Source organism: Canis aureus, chromosome 25 (genome assembly GCF_053574225.1).
Source record: "Canis aureus isolate CA01 chromosome 25, VMU_Caureus_v.1.0, whole genome shotgun sequence".
Classification (NCBI taxonomy): Eukaryota; Metazoa; Chordata; class Mammalia; order Carnivora; family Canidae; genus Canis; species Canis aureus.
Window position 1 is genome coordinate 5,053,431 of NC_135635.1, and position 22,098 is coordinate 5,075,528.

General features: G+C 45.8%; 1 protein-coding gene across 5 annotated transcripts; it reads left to right on the top strand.

Annotated features, from left to right (window-relative positions):
• Positions 1-6,600: 6,600 nt before the first annotated feature.
• Positions 6,601-21,966, top strand: FAM186B (family with sequence similarity 186 member B). 5 transcript variants are annotated; one of them, XM_077870157.1, is made up of 9 exons: positions 6,602-6,848; positions 7,638-7,863; positions 11,766-11,948; positions 14,022-15,684; positions 16,192-16,384; positions 17,856-18,034; positions 18,764-18,946; positions 20,531-20,618; positions 21,629-21,755. In XM_077870157.1, the coding sequence occupies exons 1-8, from the start codon at positions 6,753-6,755 to the stop codon at positions 20,577-20,579; spliced, it is 2,772 nt and encodes a 923-aa protein (XP_077726283.1). In that variant the 5' UTR covers positions 6,602-6,752; the 3' UTR covers positions 20,580-20,618; positions 21,629-21,755. The 5 variants fall into 5 exon arrangements, with proteins under 5 accessions (XP_077726286.1, XP_077726283.1, XP_077726284.1 ...); XM_077870156.1 differs by lacking the exon at positions 20,531-20,618 and having other exon boundaries at positions 6,603-6,848; positions 21,629-21,966; XM_077870158.1 differs by lacking the exons at positions 11,766-11,948; positions 20,531-20,618 and having other exon boundaries at positions 21,629-21,966.
• The last annotated feature ends 132 nt before the right edge of the window (positions 21,967-22,098 follow it).

Sequence of the window (22,098 nt, forward strand, 5' to 3'; positions counted from 1 at the left end):
AGGAAGCAGAACTCCTCGATGAAAGGGGACAAATGGGCAGGAAGGAAGAGGGATTCATTCTGGGGGCCTTTGGTAGAGAGAAACTTCATTGTGGGTTTCTTCACAAAACCTAGAAAGCCTCAAATGAAGGGCTAGTCCTGTGGTTTTCAAACTTGATTATTGAGGCCTCTGCGCATAGCAGAAGTGGTCAGAGGTGCCATAAACCTTTACCAGTCACATTTTAATTTTTTTTAATGAGATTTCTTAGCATACGTAGGCACCTATTTTAAAGAGGCAAATAATGCTATATGGTTTGTTCGTAAAAATAGCAGCGCCCTGCCTCCATCATCTCCCTCCCTGGAGGCAGGCATTTTCAGCTCTGTTAAGCTGTTTCTTTTGGCGTTTACCTTCATTGCTCTGGCCCTGCTTCAGTTGCATCCCTCCCCACAGGGTGAGGAATCCAAGGAGACATGCCTATCCAAAGCCCACCTACTCCCTTCTAGACCATATCCTAAATACTTGGGACCCTGGATCTCCCTGCCCAGCCTACCTCCTTGGATCTCTCAAAGATCCTTGGATCTCCTAGGATATTCTCCAGAAGGACCTTGGTGATGATATGGGCATCGCTAAGCCTGAGGGATAATCAAGGGGCAGTTATTTGGAGCAAGAAGCTAGAGGCAAGAGCCCAAGCTGGGGTCTCCGCAGGACCCTGTGAGAGGCTCTCTCAATGTAGGACAGAGGCAAGTGCAGAGGAGAAGGGGGTGAGGCAAGAGCCAGGGACTGGGGGCTCCTATCTTCTAGTGTAGACTCTGAGGATTCCAGAAATTCCAAAATTCTAATTTAGAACCAGGCTCTACAGGTCCTTATGAAGTTAAGAGTTTAGAAGGTGGGCAGCCTGTGTGACTCAGCGTTTAGCTCCGCCTTGGGCCCAGGGCGTGATCCTGGAGACTTGGGATCGAGTCCCACATCGGGCTCCCTGCATGGAGCCTCTCTCTCTCTCTCTCTCTCTGTGACTGTCATAAATAAATAAAAATAAAAAAATAAAAACAAGAGAAGTGAGCACTGGGTGTTCTGCTACTTGTTGGCAAATCGAACTCCAATAAAAAAAATATATACAGGGCAGGCCAGGTGGCCCAGCGGTTTAACACTGCCTTCAGCCCAGGGCACGACCCCGGGGACCCGGAATCGAGTCCCGCGTCGGGCTCCCTGCATGGAGCCTGCTTCTCCCTCTGTCTGGGTCTCTGCTGCTCTGTGTGTGTGTGTGTGTGTGTGTGTGTGTCTCATGAATAACTAAATAAAATCTTTTTTTAAAAAAGAGTTTAGAAGGTATTTTATTTAAGTTTGTTAGCTTAATTTGTAACATTAAAATATTTGAGTAAGTTTCCCATTTGTAGTCTTGCCCCAGCTCCCATAAATAAGAGGGATAGGTTGGAGAGGTTTTATTGTTTTTGGGTTTTTGTTTTTAAGATTTTATTATTTTTTTATTCATGAGAGACGCAGAGGGAGAAGCAGGCTTTCTGCGGGGAGCCCGACGAAGGACTCGATCCCAGGACCCCAGGACCTGAGCCAAAAGCAGACCTTCAACCACTAAGCCACCCAGGGGCCCCTAGGTTGGAGAATTTAATTTAACTCTTTTCCCTTCAGGTCTCCTACCCTGCCCACTGATACCTCATCCCCCATCCGCCCAAATTAATGCAATGATTTTTGTCACCTCATTTTTCAGCTTTTATAATACTGACTACATGTACTACTCAGAGTTGAGCCATGTAGAAAACTTTGATTACTCTTCCTCTCCTGCACTTTTGATTTTTTTCCTAGAATTAATACTTACGTTGCTTTTTCATTTGTTTAGCTTTCTATGAATGTATCACAAAATCTACCTCAAAATCTTCCCCTATTTGCCTGAATCTCCTCAGAATATCTAGACACGGCAGATATTCTATCAACTTCATCTGTTTTTTTTTTTTTATTAAGATTTTGTTTATTTATTCATGAGAGACACACAGGGAGAGAGGCAGAGATGCAGGCAGAGGGAGAAGCAGGCTCCATGCAGGGAGCCCGATGTGGGACTCGATCCCGGGATTCCAGGATCACGCCCTGGGCCAAAGGCAGGTGCTAAACCACTGAGCCACCCAGGGATCCCCTCAACTTCATCTTCTTGAAGAGATCTCTTCTGGAGCCTTCTGACCTGCTCTGAACATCTGGCAACTTGGCATTTCCCCTCATCTTCCTGGCATTGTTTTTTATTTCTCTTTTGTTGGATCTTTTATTTGCCAGGTTCTGTGTCTTTCTTTTTTTGTTGTTTAATTTATTCCCTCTTTTTGGAGACCATCTTCCAGAAGTTTCATGAAAAAGGGAGAGGTAAATTGTTTTGAAACTTTACATGTTTGACATTGTCATTATTCTACCCTGACACTTGATTGATTGGTTGGGTATTGAATTTCTTCAGAATTATGAAGGCATTGTGACATTACCTTCTAGCTTTCACTGTCTTGAGAAGTCTGAAGTCTTTTAACTTCTTATCCTTTGTAAGTGACTTATTCCCCAACTCTGAACCTCTTCTTGTCTTCTCAGATGGCTGTAATATGTCTTGGTGAGAGGGCTGTTTGTTGTGCTGGGCACTCAGGGCCCTTCACTTCTGGGAAATAATCTTGAATCATCCCATTGGTGATTTCTTCCTTTCCATTCTCTCTGTTCTTTCTTTTTGGAGACTCCTATAATCCAGATGATGGATCTGATGGACTGCTCATACCAATTTCTTATTTTTCTCTCCTACTTTCCATCGTTATTACCTTGTTTCCTGGGAGAGTTCCTCAATCTTCTCTTCCCGTTCTTCTACTGAGTTTTTCAATATAGTAAGGATTTTTATTGGACTCACTTTACTGTTATTTTCCAAGTATTCCTTTCTATAGCATCTTTTTTTTTTTTTTCAGTGTTGAAATGGTTTATCTTATCTCCGAAGCTATTATTGGTACCTTTGTTTCTTCTTTCTCTGTAATCTGTTTGCTCTAAATTTCTTTTTCTATTGTTTTGGTCTCTCTCATGTTAGATTCTTTTCTTGAAGGTCTTATAATCCTTGGTTGTTTGCTTACATTAAAAGATGGGTTACTAAAAAGCCAACTGGAAACATCCGTGTTCTATGAGCTCAAGTATATGGGTAGGGCTTGTCCGCCAAGAGCTACACTGTAGGGAGCCTCTGATGTTAACATCTTTAGGTCTTCCTTCTGGACTGGTCAGCCATCTGGCGCAACCAATTCTATTTGCCATCTGGTTGCCCCATTGCGGCCTTAGGACCCACCCTTCTCTAGTCTAAGTCAATAACCACTCATCCATATGCTTTCCAATTTCCTAAAGTATTTTGCTCCTGTCTCCTCTCCTATTTTCCTGTCCTTGTGGATTTATGGCTTAAAAAAAAATCCTTTTGCTATAGTTTTAGTATATTTTTAGTAGAGCAAAATTAGATACATGTGTTCAATCTACCATTTTTACCCAGAAGCTTTAAATATATTTTATCTGTTTTTAAAACAGTAGTTTAAAAATATATAGACTCAAGGAGCACCTAGCTGTGGCTCAGTGTAACATGCAACTCTTGATCTCAGAGTCATGAGTTTGAGCCCCATGTCGGGTATACACTCAAATGTCCTACATATCATCAAATTTTGCAGTTTATCAAAACAGCCTTGTTGACATTGAATGATTTTGTGAGATATGAAATTGAACTTATAATATTAATGCATTCTACTAAGCTATTTTATCTGTTTTAGATACTAGGTTCATTCTACAAAAGGCTTTGCTTGAAAAAGGAGGTTGGCTGCTTTTAAAAAAAGTTTTACAAACATTTTTCCTAGGCTAGTGATCATGTAAGTGTGGCTCTTTTTTTTTTTTTTTTTTCTTTTTAGAGAAGGTGTGGGGAGGGGCACTGAAAGAGGGAGAGAATCTTAAACACACCAATCGCAGAGCCAGTCTCATGACCCTGAGATCATGACCTGAGCTGAAATCAAGAGTTTGTCATGTTTTCATTTCCACTTAGTTCACAATATTTCATAATTTTCCTTGGGCTTTCTTTTTTGATTTATGGATTATATAGAAGTTGTTTAATTTACAAATATTTGGGAATTTTCTAGGTATTTCTCAATTATTGATTTACAGTTTAATTCCATTATGGTCAGAAAACATTTTTTTTTTTTTTTTGAGGATTTATTTATTTGAGAGAGAGAGACCACATGCTCAGGTGGTGGAGCAGAGGGAAAGAAGCAGATTCCCTCCTGAGCAAGGAGCACCAGTCCAGGCTCTATCCCATGGTCCTGAGATTGTGAGAACATGACTTCATGATCTCAGGCGAAATCAAAAGTTGGTCGCTTAACTGACTGAGCCACCCAGGTGTCCTATTATATGATTCTAATCTTTGTAAATTTATTGATATTTATTTTAAGGCTCAAATTATTATTCCATATGCATTTGGAAATAACATGTGCCCTGCTGTTGTTGTTGGATGAGGTGTTCTATAAATGTCAATGGAATCAAGTTGGTTGATAGTGTTTTTCAAAACCTCTAAGCCCTTACTTATTTTTTAACGTCTACCAATTCCTACAAAAGAAGTATTGAAATCTCTAACTATGGTTGTGGATTTGTCCATTTCTCCTTTCACTTCTATAAGCTTTTTTGCTTCATAAATTTTGAAGCTCTGTTATTAGGTGCATGCACATAAAGGATTATATCATTTATTTTTTAAGATTTTGTTTATTTATTATTTATTTGAGAGAGAGAGAGTACAAGCACAGGGCAGGGAGAGAGAGAGGGAAAAAGCAGGCTTCCTGCTGAAAAGGCAGCCTGACATGGGGCTTAATCCCAGGACCCTGAAATCATGACCTGAGTGGAAGGCATATGCTTAACCGACTGAGCCACCCAGGGGCAATGGATTATATCTTTTTTATTAATTGGCACTTATTATTATGGAATGTGCCTCCCTTTTTATCTTTGCTAATATTTCTTATTCTGAAGTCTGATGTTAATATAGTCACCCCATCTTTCTTTTTCATTAGTATTGTAATGGTTTATCCCTTTCCATCCTTTTACTTTTAATCTATTGTGTCTTTTTATTTAAAGTGTGTCTTGGGTTTTTCTTTATTGAACCTTACAATCTCTATCTTTTAATTAGCTTTCTTAGGTCATTTATATGTAATCTAATTATCAATATGATCAGGTTCAAAAGAAAGAAGAAAGGGAGGAAGAAGTGGGAAAAAGGAAAGGACCCCAGAATGGGAATTGGGAAACCAGGGTGAAGTCCGGACTCTACTTCCTGGCTCTATAACATTAGGTAAATCTCATAACTCCTCTGAGCCTTAGCTAGCTCATACATGTTTTTAAGGATGAATGAGTTATTTATAAACTACAACGTGCTCTGAAATCTTAAGGGATTAAAGAACTGTCCAGTGCCAAATGTATAGATAGAGAGGTATATCTAAACTAGGGTATGAGTGCTTCAAAGAGAGAACTAGATCTCACTCATTTCTTTATTTCTAGCACGTAGGCCCAGGCTTGGCATGTTACCAGTAGGTGTTCATTGGGTGAAAGAGGCAATAAAAGAACTAACTTTGAATATATGAATGAAAAGTGGGTGTTGGGTGACAAGTTATTAAGTGGCCATGACCCTGCTAAGAACTGAACTTAAAATATTTAATTCTTTATCTGTTAAATGGGAATACTTTTAAGTAGCATGGAAGAACAATTTGCAAGTAAACGTTTTTGTTCTTACAGATGCATTCATTCAATAAGCATTTTATTAAGTGCCTGCAGAGTGCCAAGTTTGGTTCTAGGTCCTGGGCATACAACAACATCCATTTTAGACATTTGTTTTTAACTTTATTATTTATTATTAAATATTTTATTTATTTATTTGACAGAGGGAGAGAGAGAGAGAGAGAGAGAGAGAGCGCCAAGCAGGGAGAGCGGCAAGCAGAGATAGAGGGAGAGATAGAAGCAGGCCTACCACTGAGCAGGAAGCCTGACGAGGGGCCTGATCCCAGGACCCTGGGATCATAACCTGAGCCGAAGGTAGATGCTTAATCAACTGAGCCACCCAGGTATCCCTAGACATTTTTTTAAAGATTTTTTAAATTTATTTATTCATGATAGAGAGAGAGAGAGGCAGAGACACAGGCAGAGGGAGAAGCAGGCTCCAGGCCGGGAGCCCAATGTGGGACTCGATCCCGGGATTCCAGGATCACGCCCTGGGCGGGAGGCAGGTGCTAAACCGCTGAGCCACTCAGGGATTCCCTAGACATTTGTTTTTAAAAGCCATCTTGCAGGGCATCTGATACCAAGTGCTGACAGAGCCTTGACCCCTGGTGCAAATGCAAACATATCACCATCAGTTATTAATGGGCTCTAATTTTTTAAAAACTTCTCTTTGGACAAAGAAAAAAGCCTAGTTGCTTTTTCCTATTTTTAGCCAATAATATTTAGTTTGGTAGCAGAATATTTAATGACTTAAAAAAAAAGCAATAGGTCAACTTAATATATATTAGGTAATGGATAATAAGCTAGATAACCAAGCAGATAGTTGAAGGAGATTAGAAGGAGCCATTCTTCTAATCAAACTGATGATGTCACTGGAGAAAAGGTCAGTTGGAACCTGATGTCTGGCAGTTACAGGCAGAGGGTACTCAGTTACTGCCCTGGGGCCCTTAACTGCAAAGCAGCCAGCATCACATGTCCAGGCCAGGGTACCAGAGACACAGGGACATCTTTGCAACTGACAGGGTGATCCAAAAATGGAGAAAGACAGGCCTCCACAGTTGATGACCCCTGCATCGGTGAAAGCCATCATCTCAAGGATTGAGGCTGCCCAACTAACACGAGCTCAGGAGGTAACACCTGAAATGAAAAAGTCACCCTTCTATTGGGATCTGAAATGGAGACTGGGAACTAATCCCAGATTGGGGCAAGATTCCAACTCTGGCCCTTCAGGGGTCCTCAGGATCCTCAGCAAGCTGGGTTTGCAGACAGATTAATCCAAAATCCCCATCTCCTAGATTGGCCTCTGTAGGGTGAGCTGGAATCAAACCACCCCCATGAGGCAGGGCACAGGAAGGGAACAGCACAATAAGGAAGCCCCAGGGTGCCCCTGAGACACACAATGGTAGGTCTTAGCAGAGCAAGAGAAGGAGCCCAGAGTTCCTGATTCAGGTCTATTCTTGGCAGCCTGTCAAGACTCCTTCAAGCTAAGCCCTAGAAACTTACAGGGAAATGGCTAAAGGCTGAAATCACCCTGCACATTAACCTTTAGTCCTTTTTTTTTTTTTTTTTTTTTTTTTTTTTAATGGGAGCCTCTGATCCTAAGGGTTTCTTAGGCCCTCATTTTTCCAGTCTGTTGTCTCTGGATCCTTGGGAGGAGAGATGTCCAGAAGTCCCTAGAAAATTTTGAAATTCTGAAGAAATGTATGCTCTGAATTTTTAGTATCCTCTCCCTTCCTGACCTGTTTTAATCATCAAAGTGACATTAAGAAGAGCTAACCATCATGATGCCCAATTTACAAGTCAGAACACTGAGGCCCCAAGAGGTGAACTGATTTCTCTGAGATCACACTGCCAGGACATGGTATTCTAGCTCCAGAGTTCACACCTCTAAACACTACAATCTGATGCTTCCCATATAGGATATTTCTTCCCAGCTCTCAGACATCTTGGACAACGTCAACTGTGTCATCAACCGCTTCCAGGAAGAATTAGGATATGATTTAAGAGAAAAGGCAAAATCTGACCAGATAGAGCAAAAGGGCAAGAACAGATTCATCTTGCTGGAGAAAATTGCCTCCTTCTCCAAAGATGCTAAGACCAAAGAGAAGCACTTGTATGAAATTCTCCGCTGGCTGGGGGACTGGGGTGAGTTTGGACACTGGGTGTCTGAGAGTGGGCATCTCCCCTCCTGGACACTGGTCCCACACTTACTCCCATCTCCTCCTTGCCCCACCCCAGATCAGCTCTCCCTGGGAGGGGAATGTGGGGCAGCAGGTGTAGAGGGAGCAAAAGACACACTGCAGTGCCTCTCCACTGAGACATTCCCCCAATCTTGTCACAGCAATCACATCTACTCCCCAGAGGGACAAACATATAATTGTCCAAAACAGTAGCTTATGAACATTAGCTGCATGTGTGATGAAGCCTAAGTCACAGATCCATTGTGACATCTCATTTTTTTAGCAGAGTTGAAACTAAAGTCAAACTCATGCTAGCTATTTATTTTTTTCCAGATTTCTTAAGATGTAATTGACAAATAGCATTGTGGAAGTTTAGAGTGTACAATACAGTGATTCAATAGACGTATATGTTGTGCAATGCTTGTCACAATAAGGTTAGTTGACACATCCATCATCTCACAAGTTACCCCCATTTTTTTCCGGCGAGAACATTTAAGATCTACTCTCTTAGCATATCACAAGTATATAGCACTGCATTGTTAGTTTAGTCACCACACCGTACATTAGATCCCCAGAACGTTTTTATTTTATAACTGAAATTTTGTACCCTTTGGCCAACATCTCACCATTTCCCACCCCCAGCCCCTGATAACCAACATTCTAATGTCTGTTTCTGTGAGTTCAATTTTTTAGATTCCACATGTAAGTGAGATCATATGGTATTTGTCTTTCTCTGTCTGGTTTATTTCACTTGGCATAATACCCTCAGGGTCCACCCATGTTATGACAAATGACAGGACTTCCTTCTTTGTTTTGACTGAATAATATTTCATTGTATAGAGGGGACACCTAGCTGGCTCATTTGGAAGAGCATGTGACTCTTGACCTCGGCATCATGAGTTCAAGCTCCACTTGGGAGTAGAGATAAGTAAATAAACTAAAAAAAATAAGTATTTTAGGGCAGCCCCAGTGGTGCAGTGGTTTAGCGCCGCCTACAGCCCAGGGTGTGATCTTGAAGACCCAGGATCGAGTCCCACGTCGGGCTCCCTGCATGGAGCCTGCTTCTCCCTCTGCCTGTGTCTCTGCCTGTGTCTCTGCCTCTCTCTCTCTCTCTCTCTCTTTGTGTGTCTGTCATGAATAAATAAATTTTTTTAAAAAAATTAAATATTTCATTGTATATACCACATTTTCTTTAACCATTCATCCATCTACTGACACTTAGCTTGGTTGTATGTCTCATCTCTTGTGAACAATGCTTCAGTGAACATTGGCATACAGATATCTCTTGGAGGTAGTGACTCCATTCCCTTTGGATATATACCCAGAAGTGGGATTGTGGGCTCATATAGTGATTGTATTTTTAATTTTTAGAAAAATCTCCATACTGTTTTCCAAAATGGTTGTACCAATTTATATTCCCACCAGCAGTGCACAAGGGTCCCCTTTTCTCCACGTCCTGACCAACACTTGTTATCTCGTCTTTTTTCAAAATAGCCATTCTATCAGGTATAAGAAAATATCTCACTGTGGTTTTAATTTGTGCTTCCCTGATGATGAGTGATGTTGAACACCTTTTCATGTACCTGTTGGCCATTTGTATGTCTTTTTTAGAAAAATGTCTATTCAAAAAAAGTCTATTCAGATCCTTTATTTCTTTCATGTATGTGTTTAATCATAGGGTTGAATGGAATAATAGATATAATCTGGCTCTATATCCTTGATATTACAAATGAGAAAATTAAAAATAAAAGTGCATCCTTTTTTTTTTTTTTTTAAGATTTTATTTATCTATTCATGAGAGACAGAGAGAGAGGGGCAGAGACACAGGCAGAGGGAGAAGCAGGCTCCCTGCAAGGAGCCCAATGCAGGACTTGATCCCAGAACTCCAGAACCATGACCAGAGCCAAAGGCAGATGCTCAATCACTGAGCCACCCAGGTGTCCCAAGAAGCTTTTTCCCTATGTTCTTCTAGGAGTTTTAGGGTTTTAGGTCTTTAATCCATTTCAAGTTAATTTTTTGTGAATGGTATAAGATGGGAGTTCAATTTCATTCCTTTGCATATGAATATGCAGGTTTACCAACATCACTCATTGAAGAGCCATCCTTTACCCACTTTGTATTCTTAGCTCACTTGTCAAATATTAGTTGCCCATAAATGCATGGGTTTATTTCTGGGTCCTTGATTCTATTCCATTTGTCTTTATATCTATTTTTATGCCAATCCCATATTGTTTTGATTACTATAACTTCGTAATATGGTTTGAAAATCAGGTAGTATGATGCCTTCAGCTTTGTTCTTTTTCTCAAGAGTGCTCTGGCTATTTGGGGCCTTTTGTGGTTCTATATGAATTTTAGGATTGTTTTTTCTGTTTCTGTGAAAAATACCATTGGGATTTTGTTTTTTTTTTTTTAATTTTTATTTATTTATTTATGATAGTCACAGAGAGAGAGAGAGACAGAGACACAGGCAGAGGGAGAAGCAGGCTCCATGCACCGGGAGCCCGATGTGGGATTCGATCCCGGGTCTCCAGGATCACGCCCTGGGCCAAAGGCAGGCGCTAAACTGCTGCGCCACCCAGGGATCCCACCATTGGGATTTTGATAGAGATTTCATTGAATCTATAGATGGCTCTGAGGTGGCAATATGGACATTTTAAATAGCATTGTCTTCCAATTCATGAACATGGAGTATCTTTCCATTTATATGTGTCTTCTTCAATTTCTTCCAACAACGGCTTACAGTTTCCAGTGTAGAGATCCTTCACCTCCCTGGTTAAATTTATTTCTAAGTATATTATTGTTTTTGATGCTGTTGTAAGTGGGATTATTTTCTTTCTTTTTCAGAGGGTTTATCATTAGTATATAGAAATGCAACTGATTTGTAAAGAGAACTTTATTTTTCTTTATTTTTGAGAGAGAGAGTGCGCACACATGCATGCAATGGGGGAAAGGGTCAGAGAGAGGGAATCCCAAGCAGGCTCCACACCCAGTGTGCAGCCTGATGTGGGACTCAATCCCAATACACTGAGATAATGACCTGAATTGAAATCAAGAGTCAAATGCTTAACTGACTGAGTCACCCAGGTGCCCTGAAATGCAGCTTATTTTTGTATGTTGATTTTGTATCCTGCAACTTTACTGAATTTATTAGTTCTAATAGGTTTTTTTGGTGGAATACGCCAAGTATGGCATAGAGGAACCCACAGGTGATATTCAAAGTACTTAATGATCCTTACTGCGTGGGCACTGGGGCAACAGCATTGAAGCCAGCTGTAAACAATTGGTGTAGCCACTTGAGTGTGGACCAACCATACTTCAGCCTTGGAGCCAGGTGCGATCCCCATTAAGATCAGAGTTATACCTTCATGAGACCTTACTCTGCTCTGAAGTTGGGCAGATGCTGCTGTTGGAATAAGATGGTATAAAGGAATGTGCCCCACTTCCTTCATACTGCCCTGCCCCCAAGGAGTTCTCAGTTCTGTGGTCCTTCAGCTGCCCCCATAAACTAAGCAGGGTTGTTCACTCCAGTTAATTCAATTGTACAGATACTGAATTAGGCAATGGGGATAGAGCAATAGCAAGGCAGACACATCCTTGGCCTTATAGCTAAACAACAATACTGTTTAATGTCTATTGCATATTTTCTTCACATCAGGCCTCATGTTAATCATTTCACATGTATTATCTCATTTAAATGCCTACCCAACCCTCTTACAGGCACATATGCTGAGACTCGGAGAAATAAGTAACTTCCCTAACATCACACAGCTAGTCAGAGGTGAATCCAGTCCAACCTCAAAGCCCAACTCCTTGGGTCTCCCTAGAGGACAGATTGCACTCAGCCTATACCTCCCACTCCTTCTCCAGGTGACAGTCTGACCTATGAGCTCAGGAACAGGAAGGGTAAGGAGGAAGAGGAAGCTCTGGATGAATGGATCAATGTGATGGAAAAGGTGTTACCTCTCTCCCTCATTGCCACCAAAGGAGGCATCGAGTCTCTCATTTCCCTTTGCTCTACTCTCATTGAAGGACAAAAGAAAAGGACACAAAGTAGGTTCCAAGAGCACCTGGGAGGAGGGCTGGGTGGGTGGATGCCATCTCAGAGGAAGAAGTCACAATCACATACTGGGGTCTATGGGGGTCTTTCTGACTCTCCTCCATACCAAAGCCTTATATGAGATGGAGAGGCAGTAGTGAGAGGCTGGGATGTTGAACCCGGGCCTGAGCACTGAGTAGTTCTGTGCTGTCCCTCTGGGCTGGAGGAAGGAATAATGTGGAGACAGATCCTTGCTGGTGCTTCCTGGAGCTGTAGCCTCATGGAAGTCCTGGGAATCAAGGGTAGAAGGCCAGGAAGGCTGGATGGAGTTTGTAGCTAGAACCCAAAGACTTTCCTTTCCAAGACTCAGCCAGAGGCCCTTCCAGAACCTTCTCAATTGTGGCTGCTCCAGAAATGGTCAGTCAACAGTATGTCTCAACCTTGAAATTTTACTCCTATCAGCACTGGTAGGGACCTGAGATTATGAACTCCTACATTTTGTAGATGAGAACACGAAAGCTCAGAGAAGAGAAAGGACCACAAAAAAATAAGAAGCTATGGCAAAACCAGACCCCACACTTAGAGGTTGTCTGGCTTTTAATCTTACGCCAGAGCATAAGCTTCACCGTCTGACAGATTTGATTTTGAATCCTGTGTGCCAATTTCTGGCTTAGTGACTTTGAGCAAGTTATTTCATCTTTCTGAACCTCACTCTCTTCATATACAAAACGAGGAGCCCACTGCCCATTTGCAGGGTTCCACTGGGTATGAGGCATCTGGCACCAAGCTTAAAACGTGCTCAGGACTTAATAAACAGTAGGTCACATTAGTATTTTGCCATTGATTCTCATGGCCAGGTTCCTTATCAAGCAAGATGGATAGTTGGGGGAGGGAGGAGACAGTCTCTCCTACAATCCTTACCACATTATGTCTTGAAATATAGTTATTTGTATACTCATTTCCCTACTAGATTGTAAACTCCTGACAGGCAAAGGCTGTGTCTTATTCGTTCCTTCCTAGGGATCAGTTATTGAGCACTTACTGGGTACCTGGTACTGTGCTTGCCACTAGACATGCATGATCTAGTGAAGTCCTCTGAGTAGATGCTGTGGTTATCCCCATTTTTCAGAAACAGAGGCACCAAGATGGAAACTTGCCTAAAGCAAGTTGTAAGGATGGGATTCAAACCCAAGTTATCTGATTCCAGAATTCAAGCTCTGAACCGCTAGGCCATATGGTCTGACAACATGAGCTAAATCCTAGCTTGACTTCAATGCCATTTAATTTCCATATACCCTTTAGCCTCTCATCCAAAGTTAGCCGGTGGTTTTTTTCTGTCAGTGATGTTTGTTGAATGGGCAAATGAATGGATGCTCCAAAATAATCACACTAGCAGCCCTACATATGGTAGATCGAGGGGGTACCCCTATGATCATGACCCAGCCCTGAATAGCTGAGGTTTATAAAAGGTTTGAACAGAGTACACAGTCTGTGTTTATGTGCATTTTCCTGGGGAGAAGGTCCCCTGCTTTCATTAAAGTATCAAAGGAGTTCATGACCCCCCATTTGGAAAAAAAAATTAGTCATTAAAAAAAAACCAACACAGGAACAGTTGCAGAACCCTGTGATAAATTCTCTCTGGTAACAGGCAAGGGAAACAGCTTCTCAGGTGGTCTGGAATCTAAGTGCCAGATAGGCTTCCAGAGTTTGAGTAGTTGGCCAAAAAGAGCCAAACATGGATACTGAGGCTGGGAAGTAGCATGATTTAGAAAAGTTACTTTACTTTAGGGAAATATATAGGATCAGAAGTCCATTGAGTTGAATTGAACTGACTTGAATGGTTTCAGGCCCGATGGGCCCTGTGGGTGCTTCGGAGCTGAAGACCCTGGCAGGTAAGCTCTGGGCAAGCTCTGAGCCTGGCAGAGACCTCTCCTGACAGCATCTCCCCCAGCCTCACGTATTGCCTCAGCTCCTTATTCTTGCCAAAGGCCTAAGAGGGTTGAATGGGGAATTTGGCCACGCAGGGTGTGAAGTATCAGTATAATCCTTGGCACCCATGGGAGTTTGCTGCCTCTGTTCTCTCCTAGTATCCAAACACACCTTCTGGCAGAACTGGTGGGAACAAAGCCCCCCCAAATCTACATCCTACCCTCAGCCACTGAGCCCAGAGCAGATGCTCCAGGACAAGCACACTACCTGCATGAAGGTCTCTGAGGTGAAGTCCATGCTGCAGGAGCTCCTGGACTCCACCATGTTCAACCAGGGGGAGGTCAGAGCCATCAGGTACATGTCTGCCGTGGTGGAGAACCTCAACAAGGCCTTGACCCTCCAGCACAAGGAACACAGTAACCTAGAGACCAAATATAGGAACCTGAAAATAGAGATGACCCAGGAACTGAGCAGCCAGCGGCTCTATTTTCAGAATTCCCTCCAAGTTCTCCAGACCAAGAGGGATGCCCTACTAAAGCAGGTAGAGATTCTAGGGGGGAAATACCATGACCTTCTCCTGATCAAGCACTCCTTAGAGTTCCAGCTGAAGAAGGCACAGTCTGCTAGAAACCAGGCAGAAGAAGTGGCTGCAATCTTTGTTGACTCCCGGGGGCCCCCTGAGAAAGAGACCCTCCCAAAGAAAGAAAGCATCACGGAGGAGACCCAAAAGGAATCCAAGAAGGAGGAGTTGTTTTTGTCCCTGCCCCCAGGTTCCATGGCCACAGCCTGGGACAGTGATCCTAGGCCTTCAGCGTCTCAGCCACTTTCCATCATGACCATGCAGTCTAGGATTGCAGATGTGTACAGCAGCAAGGACACTGAGCATCTCCAGTCCATGTTGCCATCCTCCGTGGATCACAGGTTTCCTAAGAAATGGGAAAGACCCGTGGCAGAGAGCCCAGGCCACCAAGTCAAAGACCAGACAGACTTCCAGAAAGCATCCCAGGAGAAGGAAGGCCTCCAAATGAAGTCTCATTCAAGGATGCAGCTGTCCCCAGAGAGCTCTGAGAAGGTGGGCTTGGAGAGCAAGGTGGAGCGCAGGGAAGAGGAACTCAGCTGGGAGAGGCAGAGGCAGCAGTGGCTGGAGGAGCAGGAGATGTGGCTACAGCGGCAGAAGAAATGGGCCCTGCTGGAGCAGGAGCACCAGGAGAAGCTGCATCAGTGGGAGGTGGAAGAGGCACTGAGAGAGCAGCAGCAGAGGTTGGGCCAGCAGGAGAAAGAGCAAGGGGGCCCACGGAGAGAGACGGGGCAGCCAGGGGAGCACGTGGACAGGGTGCTCTTCATGACCACCAGGCACTGGAGGGACTTGGAGAAGGCATCCCTGGCGCCTCCCCCAAGCCGGGCCCAGTCTGCTCACCCAGGCGGGAGGCCACACTTGTCCCCCAGGGCCCAGCAGCCGGCCCCCAGAAACCAGAGGAACCTGAGTTCCGCCAAGTCTGCCCAGAAACCACGGGCCTGCCAGGTTCCTACCAAACCCAAGAAATTAGCCTCCTTCCCTGTCTCGGGGACATCTATCCAAAAGGTGTCCCGGCCTCCTTTGCACGTATCCCCAGTAACTCTTAAGGGGAAAGTATACCGCATGGACGTGGAAGCCCAGAGGAAGAACCTGCAGCTCCTGAGTGAGGAGGCTGAGCTGGGGCTGCCCCACTACCTGCGCAGCAAGGCGCTGGAGCTCACCACCACCACCATGGAGCTGAGCATGCTCCGGCTGCAGTGCCTGTGCCATAGGTACATCCTCTACAGGCGCTTCCAGCACCTCCGGTAGGTACTCCTGGCATGTGCACCCACTGGTGCGGGCAGAGCCAAAACCCAAATGGAGGGGAGAAGTATAGGGCAAATGGGGATGGAGAAGATACCCGGATGAGGACAAGGTCTCCTGAGGGAAGGGACTGGCAAGGAGCGTCTGACCCTGGGGCCTTGGGCAACCCTGAAGGTGTGGGAGGTCGGGCGCTTACATACACACTCTGCTCTTCCCGCAGTGGCCTTTACCTCTGAGCCCCCTTCCTTACTTCTTCCTATCACCCCATCCATAAGGCACCTAATGCACTCCCCTGCTTGCCTTACCCTCTCTTCCTGTTTCCAGCCAGGCCCCAAGGCTCCTCATCAGCCACCACCTTGCACTTCTCTACCTCCTACTTTCCTCAGCTCTCACCAACCTCAGTTTCTCTCCTTGCTATCGGGCATTACAAACATAGGGTCCTACCTGGCTAATGGATTTAGGGAGCAGGAGGCCCTTTCACCCATGAAATCACTTCCTTCATTTCCCAGACAGGAAGTGATCAACCACATACAAGTCATCCGAGAAACAGGGACTACCTACAAGGCCCAGAACCTCTATGTCTTCCTCGAAAACATCGACAATCTGCAGAACTTCTGGCTGCAGGCCTGGACAGACAAGCAGAAGGAAGTGGAGGAGAAGCGCCGAGAGTGCCTGAGCAGCATGGTGACCATGTTCCCCAAGGTGGGCCTCTCCTGTCAGGGGTCAGCGTGACCAGCAGGGAGGGGGCCAGGAAGTGAGCCTGTTAGGCTGTGGGGTGTAAAGGGGGCAGCAGAAGGGAACCGAGAGGCCAGGTGAAAGCCTCTGAGCCAGGAGGAGGCAGGGCTGGAGGTGCCTGAGTGTGAGGAAGGGCAGCTTTCCAATTTCCATGTATGGGGAGAGAGAGAGGGAGAGAGAGACCCTCAAAAAAAGCTGTACAAGAAAGACTCTTCTGGAGAGGGGAGGCAGCTGGACCCTGCAGTCCCAGCTTCATGCTCAAGATCTCCCTCCTGCATGGGTCCCTCTGTCCTGCCCCTGTGGGTTCTGGTTGCTTTCCCTGCTTGGTCACAGCTGTCCTTTTCACCCACACACTGGGTTCTCACTTTGCTTCTCTCTGGGGGTGGCTCCCTTGCTTTCCAGATGCCAGGTCTCCTCCGGACACTTCTGGTCCCAGGTTCCTGACAGATAAAGTCACTGAGACCCAGGTGGTCTGAAAATGTCTTTACTTCCTACCCTCACTCTGAGCCAACAGTTTGCCCGGATACAGAAGTCTAGGTTAGAATTCATTTTCCATCTCAATTTTGACAGCTCTGCTCAATGCTTTCTAGGTTTTGGTGTTGCCATTGACAGTATAAAGTCACTCTGAGGCCTGATCCATGGGTTTGACCTGTTTTTATTCTCTGAGGGTCAGCTTCAGGTTCCCCTGCTAACAGGGGTCAGAGAAGTAGCAAATACCGACATGGTCCACAGAAGGGGGCTAGCTGGCAGTTCGGGGGGTGGGGGAGGGTGGGGATTGGAAAATCACAGCATTGGCTAAGACTCCCCAGGGAATCCCCCTAGGATTGGGCCAGGAGGGCAACCCACCCCACCCCAAGTCTGGGGGAAGCTGTGCACTGAGGCACACGGTGTAGGTGCTGACGTTGGGCAGTTGGAGGAGCCTTGGCCTTGAGGCCATCCCCCAAACTCCGTTTCCTATCACTTTCTCTTAGTTCTGGTCATCTCCCGTAGGTATCTTGACTTGCTAAATTCGTTTTGAGATTGAGAGGGAAAGGGACTATATGAAGTTCTCTGGTAACTAGGAGGGTTCCCGCAGCCCCTTACACAGAGCCAGGGCAGCAGCTAGATAAAAAGATGCCCAGATCATTCTAGGCACAACCTGGCCTCATGTCATGAACGCTGAGTGCCCTCTCGAGTTCCAGCTGCTTTGGCTTCCTTTTGTTTTTTCCTTACTGTTTTGCTCATTGTCCAGCTTCTCTAAAACAAAGGAGAAAACAGGAACTAATGTAGCAAGTAATAATTCAAGGAATTTTTAGGAAATTTGACTTGGGGACCCCAGGAGTCTCTGATGGGAGGGATTCCCTGGGGCTTACCTTCTCTTCTCAGCCCTGAGTCAGGACATGCTCTAGAGGGGGGATAAATTCCTGTCTCCCTGATGCCTCTCTGCTGGTTCCTCTAGCTCCAGCTGGAGTGGAATGTTCATCTGCACACTCCTGTGGTCACCAACCCAAAGTCAAGGAAAAGCAAACCACCCCCGTCCTATCTCCAGCACACGCACTCCTGTAATCCCTCCTGCAAGCAGTCCCCAGAGCACTTCCCATCCAAGCACTGGGAATGTGTGCCCCTGCGCATGGCCCGGTAGGTGCAAGGAAGCTGGTGGGCGACCCACTGGATGGGTGGGAGAGACGGAACAGGCTGGGGTGTTCAGACTGGGGAGATTGGCAGCTTGGTGAAAGCACAGACAGGCAAAGCTCACCTCACGAGTTGCAAGAGGTCTGTCTTCTCAGCCGCCCTGCTCAGCTCTGGCCATTGGCCCAGATGAGGGTGTGTGTATGTATGTGTGAGATGACGTGGGCTTCAGAAGCCAGCCCAGCCAAGCAGGTGTCAAACTGCAACTGAAAGACTCTGAGGACCCACAGCTGAGAGCTTACAACCATTTCTGCCCTGCGCATTGTTGGTCTAGCACCTGTTATTGGTCTGCCCCTATAAACAAGCCTGATCCTTCCCACCATGTGACCTCCAGGCTCAGAAAGAGATACCTTGAACCTCTGGGCGGTCAAGAAGACCCCCAACCTCACCAAGTATGGCCCTGTGCAGGGCAGCCCAGGAGCATGTGCCTAGAAGAAGAGAGGCTATCCCAACACCCTTCCAGCAGCTCCTCAGCCAGAGGAGCTCCAGGGCGGTGAGGCTTAGAGATAAGAGGAAGATAGATGACAGGATGGTGGTGACAACTCTTCAAGAGGGAAAGAAAAAAAGATCTGAGGTCTTGGGCCTTATGGCCTTGGAGAGCTGGTTACTTCTCAGTCTCCCTCCCTCTGTGTACCTAACGCTTTGTCTCTTTCTACACTTTCAATCTCCATGCCCCAGCCATCAGGAGAACCAGATGGAGGCCGTCTGGAAGACTGATGTGGCCTCCTCCAGTCACCCGATAGAAAAGAAGACTCCCTCCAGCCTGCTCTGGGACCAGCTAGGAGGGTACCCAGATATTCCCCGGCTGTTGGCCTTGGATGTGCATTCATCCTTCCAAAAAAGCTTAAGGTCCCTCAAGGGGTAAGGAGCAAGCCTGGATGGTTAATCTGGATTCGGGGAGACCTTCCCACTGAGGGCAGAGGCCAGTATACATACTATCACTGTCCAGCTGCCCAAGAGATCTCTTTTCAAACATTCATAACAACCTCACTTATTGTAGCACCTCAGCCAGGGAGATGCTGACCTGCATCAGCCACCCGCTTGGGTCCCCATGCCACCATTCCAGTCCTCTCAGAGGACTTTGCGTAGTGTGTCAGAAGATTGCTGTGCAGGTGTTCACTTCCCACTGTTGCCTGAGCTGCACATGAGTTGGCTCAGGAGGTAAATTCTGCCCAAGGCCTGGGGGTTGTTCTCATGGAGAGCCAGGTGCGGGAATGGAATGATGAAGGAAGCCAAGAATCTCATGATGAGCTTGAGACTCGGGCCTGGCCCTGGCTTTGGCATTCTCATTTCCTTCCTGCCTTCGAGAATTGTTCCCGGGAAGAGCAGCTAAGGGGAAGAGGCAGGACTCAGTGGGCCAACAAGAGGCTTTTCTAATTAGGAAGGTTCAATTCTCCTTTGCCCCTCCGGACTTGGAGACGTCACCGTTGAAGACTCAAGTGTCTTTGAAGGAGCCTTTTGAGATTTTTAGAATCAATCCCAGCTATCTCTGCAGCGCAGGCTCTGCCCCAATTACAGATCTTTGACAGATAGAGGGCACTAATGCCTGCCAGTCTAGATCTAACCAGAAGCAAGGCTGTAAGATGCTGCTGCTGCTCTGTCCTCCAGACAGGGATTTAGGGAAGACAGGGTGACATGGTAATGTCCAAGAAGGCTGGTCCTTGGCTCTGCTTCTGCTCTGAAGTGGGCCTGAGGGTTCCAGCTAGTACATAGATACCTGGTTTCCAGTTCCTGGAGAATTGCTGAGAGGTAGGTGTGTGTCTGTGTACCTGCATATGTGTATGTTGTTAGTTGAGTTGGATAAAGCAACTAATTGAGAGTCACCAAAACAATACTATGGCAGAACTCGGGAACCCAGGGGTCAACGGGGCCCTGCCCCGCTAAGATTTGGCTAAACTTGCCCGAGCCCCACCCCCCCAACAGTCTCTTCTCCTCAAGCTCCTCCTCTGCCTCCCTGCCAGGGCCTGGGCTTTGCCTGGCACCTGCTTTAATCTGAGGCCCCAACCCCTATGTTCTCCCACATGCATAAATACGTATACATAAATATCAAAAATACGTACTCCACTTAGGCCCTGAGCATTTCATGATGGTAACTTTTTGAAGATTTAGTGGGGGCTGTTGGGGAAAGGGAATCACAGTGAACAGCACCAAACAGCCTCCTTTCTTCCCTCTCTCTGGCATAACATGCAAAACTCAAAGACTCCTTCCTATCTCATGCAGAGCTGTTCCACCCACACGCAGGCCTCCACTGGGATCTCAGCTTCAGGCTTAAGCACTTATCAAAATATTGTTCCCAGCAAAGACAGCTTCTCCTTTCCAGGGGAATTTAAGTGAATACAATTTTCTTCCCCCTTTTAAAACTCCATGCAAGTTTATTCAATGTATCCTACTATCAGGTATAGAGGCAAGGCCCTGCTTCTTCTTTCTTCTTGATCTGCATCCCAGGTTGGCACCACCTACCTGCATGTCAGTCTGGTCCTGGATGGTTCAGTGAGGGGGCTCCTGGTGTTGTCTTGGGACCTCGTTAATTGTGGTATGGGATCTGCTACTCTAATGAAAATTCTCTGCTGCTCAAGCTACTGCTGCCTGAGGTGGGGGTGGGGTAGGCATGCTACTTTCTTTGTGAGGGCTCCTTGCATAGACACATTCTGCTTCCACTCCTAGAGTGTGCTTTTTTCTCTTTGGTTGCCTGTCCCTGGCTCACCAAGAATACTCACATCCAGTAGCTGTGTGGTCTCAGGTCACTCACTTCTTTGCAATTCTATCAGCTCCCCTGACCCAGGTCACAGCACCATCTAGTTTCATAACTAGGACCAATTGCACACCACCTGCCCCATGCTCCTGCCTGAAATGGACAGCTTGGCTTTATCTACAGCCCCTGGGATGTCCTCTCAGAATGTGAGGAAAGGCTATTCATCTTCCCTCTATGGTTTGGGAACTAGAAAGGTCGTGTCCCTCAAAAATCAGCAGACCCCCTTCTCCAAGAGCTTTCTCTGTTTTGTCTTATAAACATCTCCCCTGGGCTCTCCGTCTGACAGGTAAGATAGCTGTGTGCCTGCACATACCAAATACAGCCTGCAGTTGGAGAAGAATCTTAACCCTGACTACGCACCCTGCCCTCCATTGCTCAGGGCCTATTCCTGCACAGCTAAAGTACACAGTGTTTCACATGTGTGGTCGAGATGCAGCGAGCACAGACCTCCAACCTGCTGCAGACAGAGGAGAGGGCTTATAACTTGGTTTCTGGGAAGGAGAGTAGATGGGAGTGGAGAGGAAGGAACACAGATGGAGAGGAAGGAGCAGGGAAGAGTGAGGGGCGGGAAGAGGAAGTATTCTGTGATGTGAGACAAAAGGCAGATCACAAGAAGAGAAGCAGAGCCCGTGGGATGGGGCAGAAATGTTATGTTAAGCGGTTCCGTGTCCGGATCAAGTCTGGGCACAGCTCTGGACTGCCTCCCAGAGGTGACTAGGGAAGCTCTTGGGTGGGCTGGGTGGGCATTGTCTCAGCTGCTCTCCAATCCATGATTGACTTAACTCTTTCAGTGTCTTGACGGCTAAAGGAAAGGAACACCAGGAAGCCCCAGATGAGTCAGCCAAGCTTGTCTGTAAAAAGTCAAATGAGTCCTTTCCTGGAGCCCTAAAAAGCCAGAAGGATCGAGACAATCTCAGTCCCCACTCCCTCCCTTAGTCAGTGATTCTCAAACTTCAGGGTGACTAAAAATCACATGGGAACTTGTTTCAAATGCAGGTTTCCAGCTGGTGTTTTTAAACAAACATCCTGGGTATTGCTAAGTAGCCCTAGAACTTTGAGAAACGCTCCTTTCCCCCTTAAGTCTCCAAAATGTACGTTTTTAATAAAATAGAGATGTGTTATTTTTAAAGATCTCTGTGTTGTTTCTGAAACCCACATCTCCCGAACTCATTTTTGGAACCAGGTCCATGACCACCTGGCCCCAGAGCTGGATGCCAATCAGGAGGGATTCCCCCAGTGGGGTCTCTACCCTTTGGAAGCC

Coding starts and splice junctions, on each gene's coding strand:
- FAM186B (XM_077870156.1), top strand. CDS start 6,753: ATGGAGAAAGACAGGCCTCCACAGTTGATGACCCCTGCATCGGTGAAA. Junction 11,949..14,021: donor ACAAAAGAAAAGGACACAAA/GTAGGTTCCAAG, acceptor GTTCTCTCCTAG/TATCCAAACACACCTTCTGG. Junction 15,685..16,191: donor AGGCGCTTCCAGCACCTCCG/GTAGGTACTCCT, acceptor TTCATTTCCCAG/ACAGGAAGTGATCAACCACA.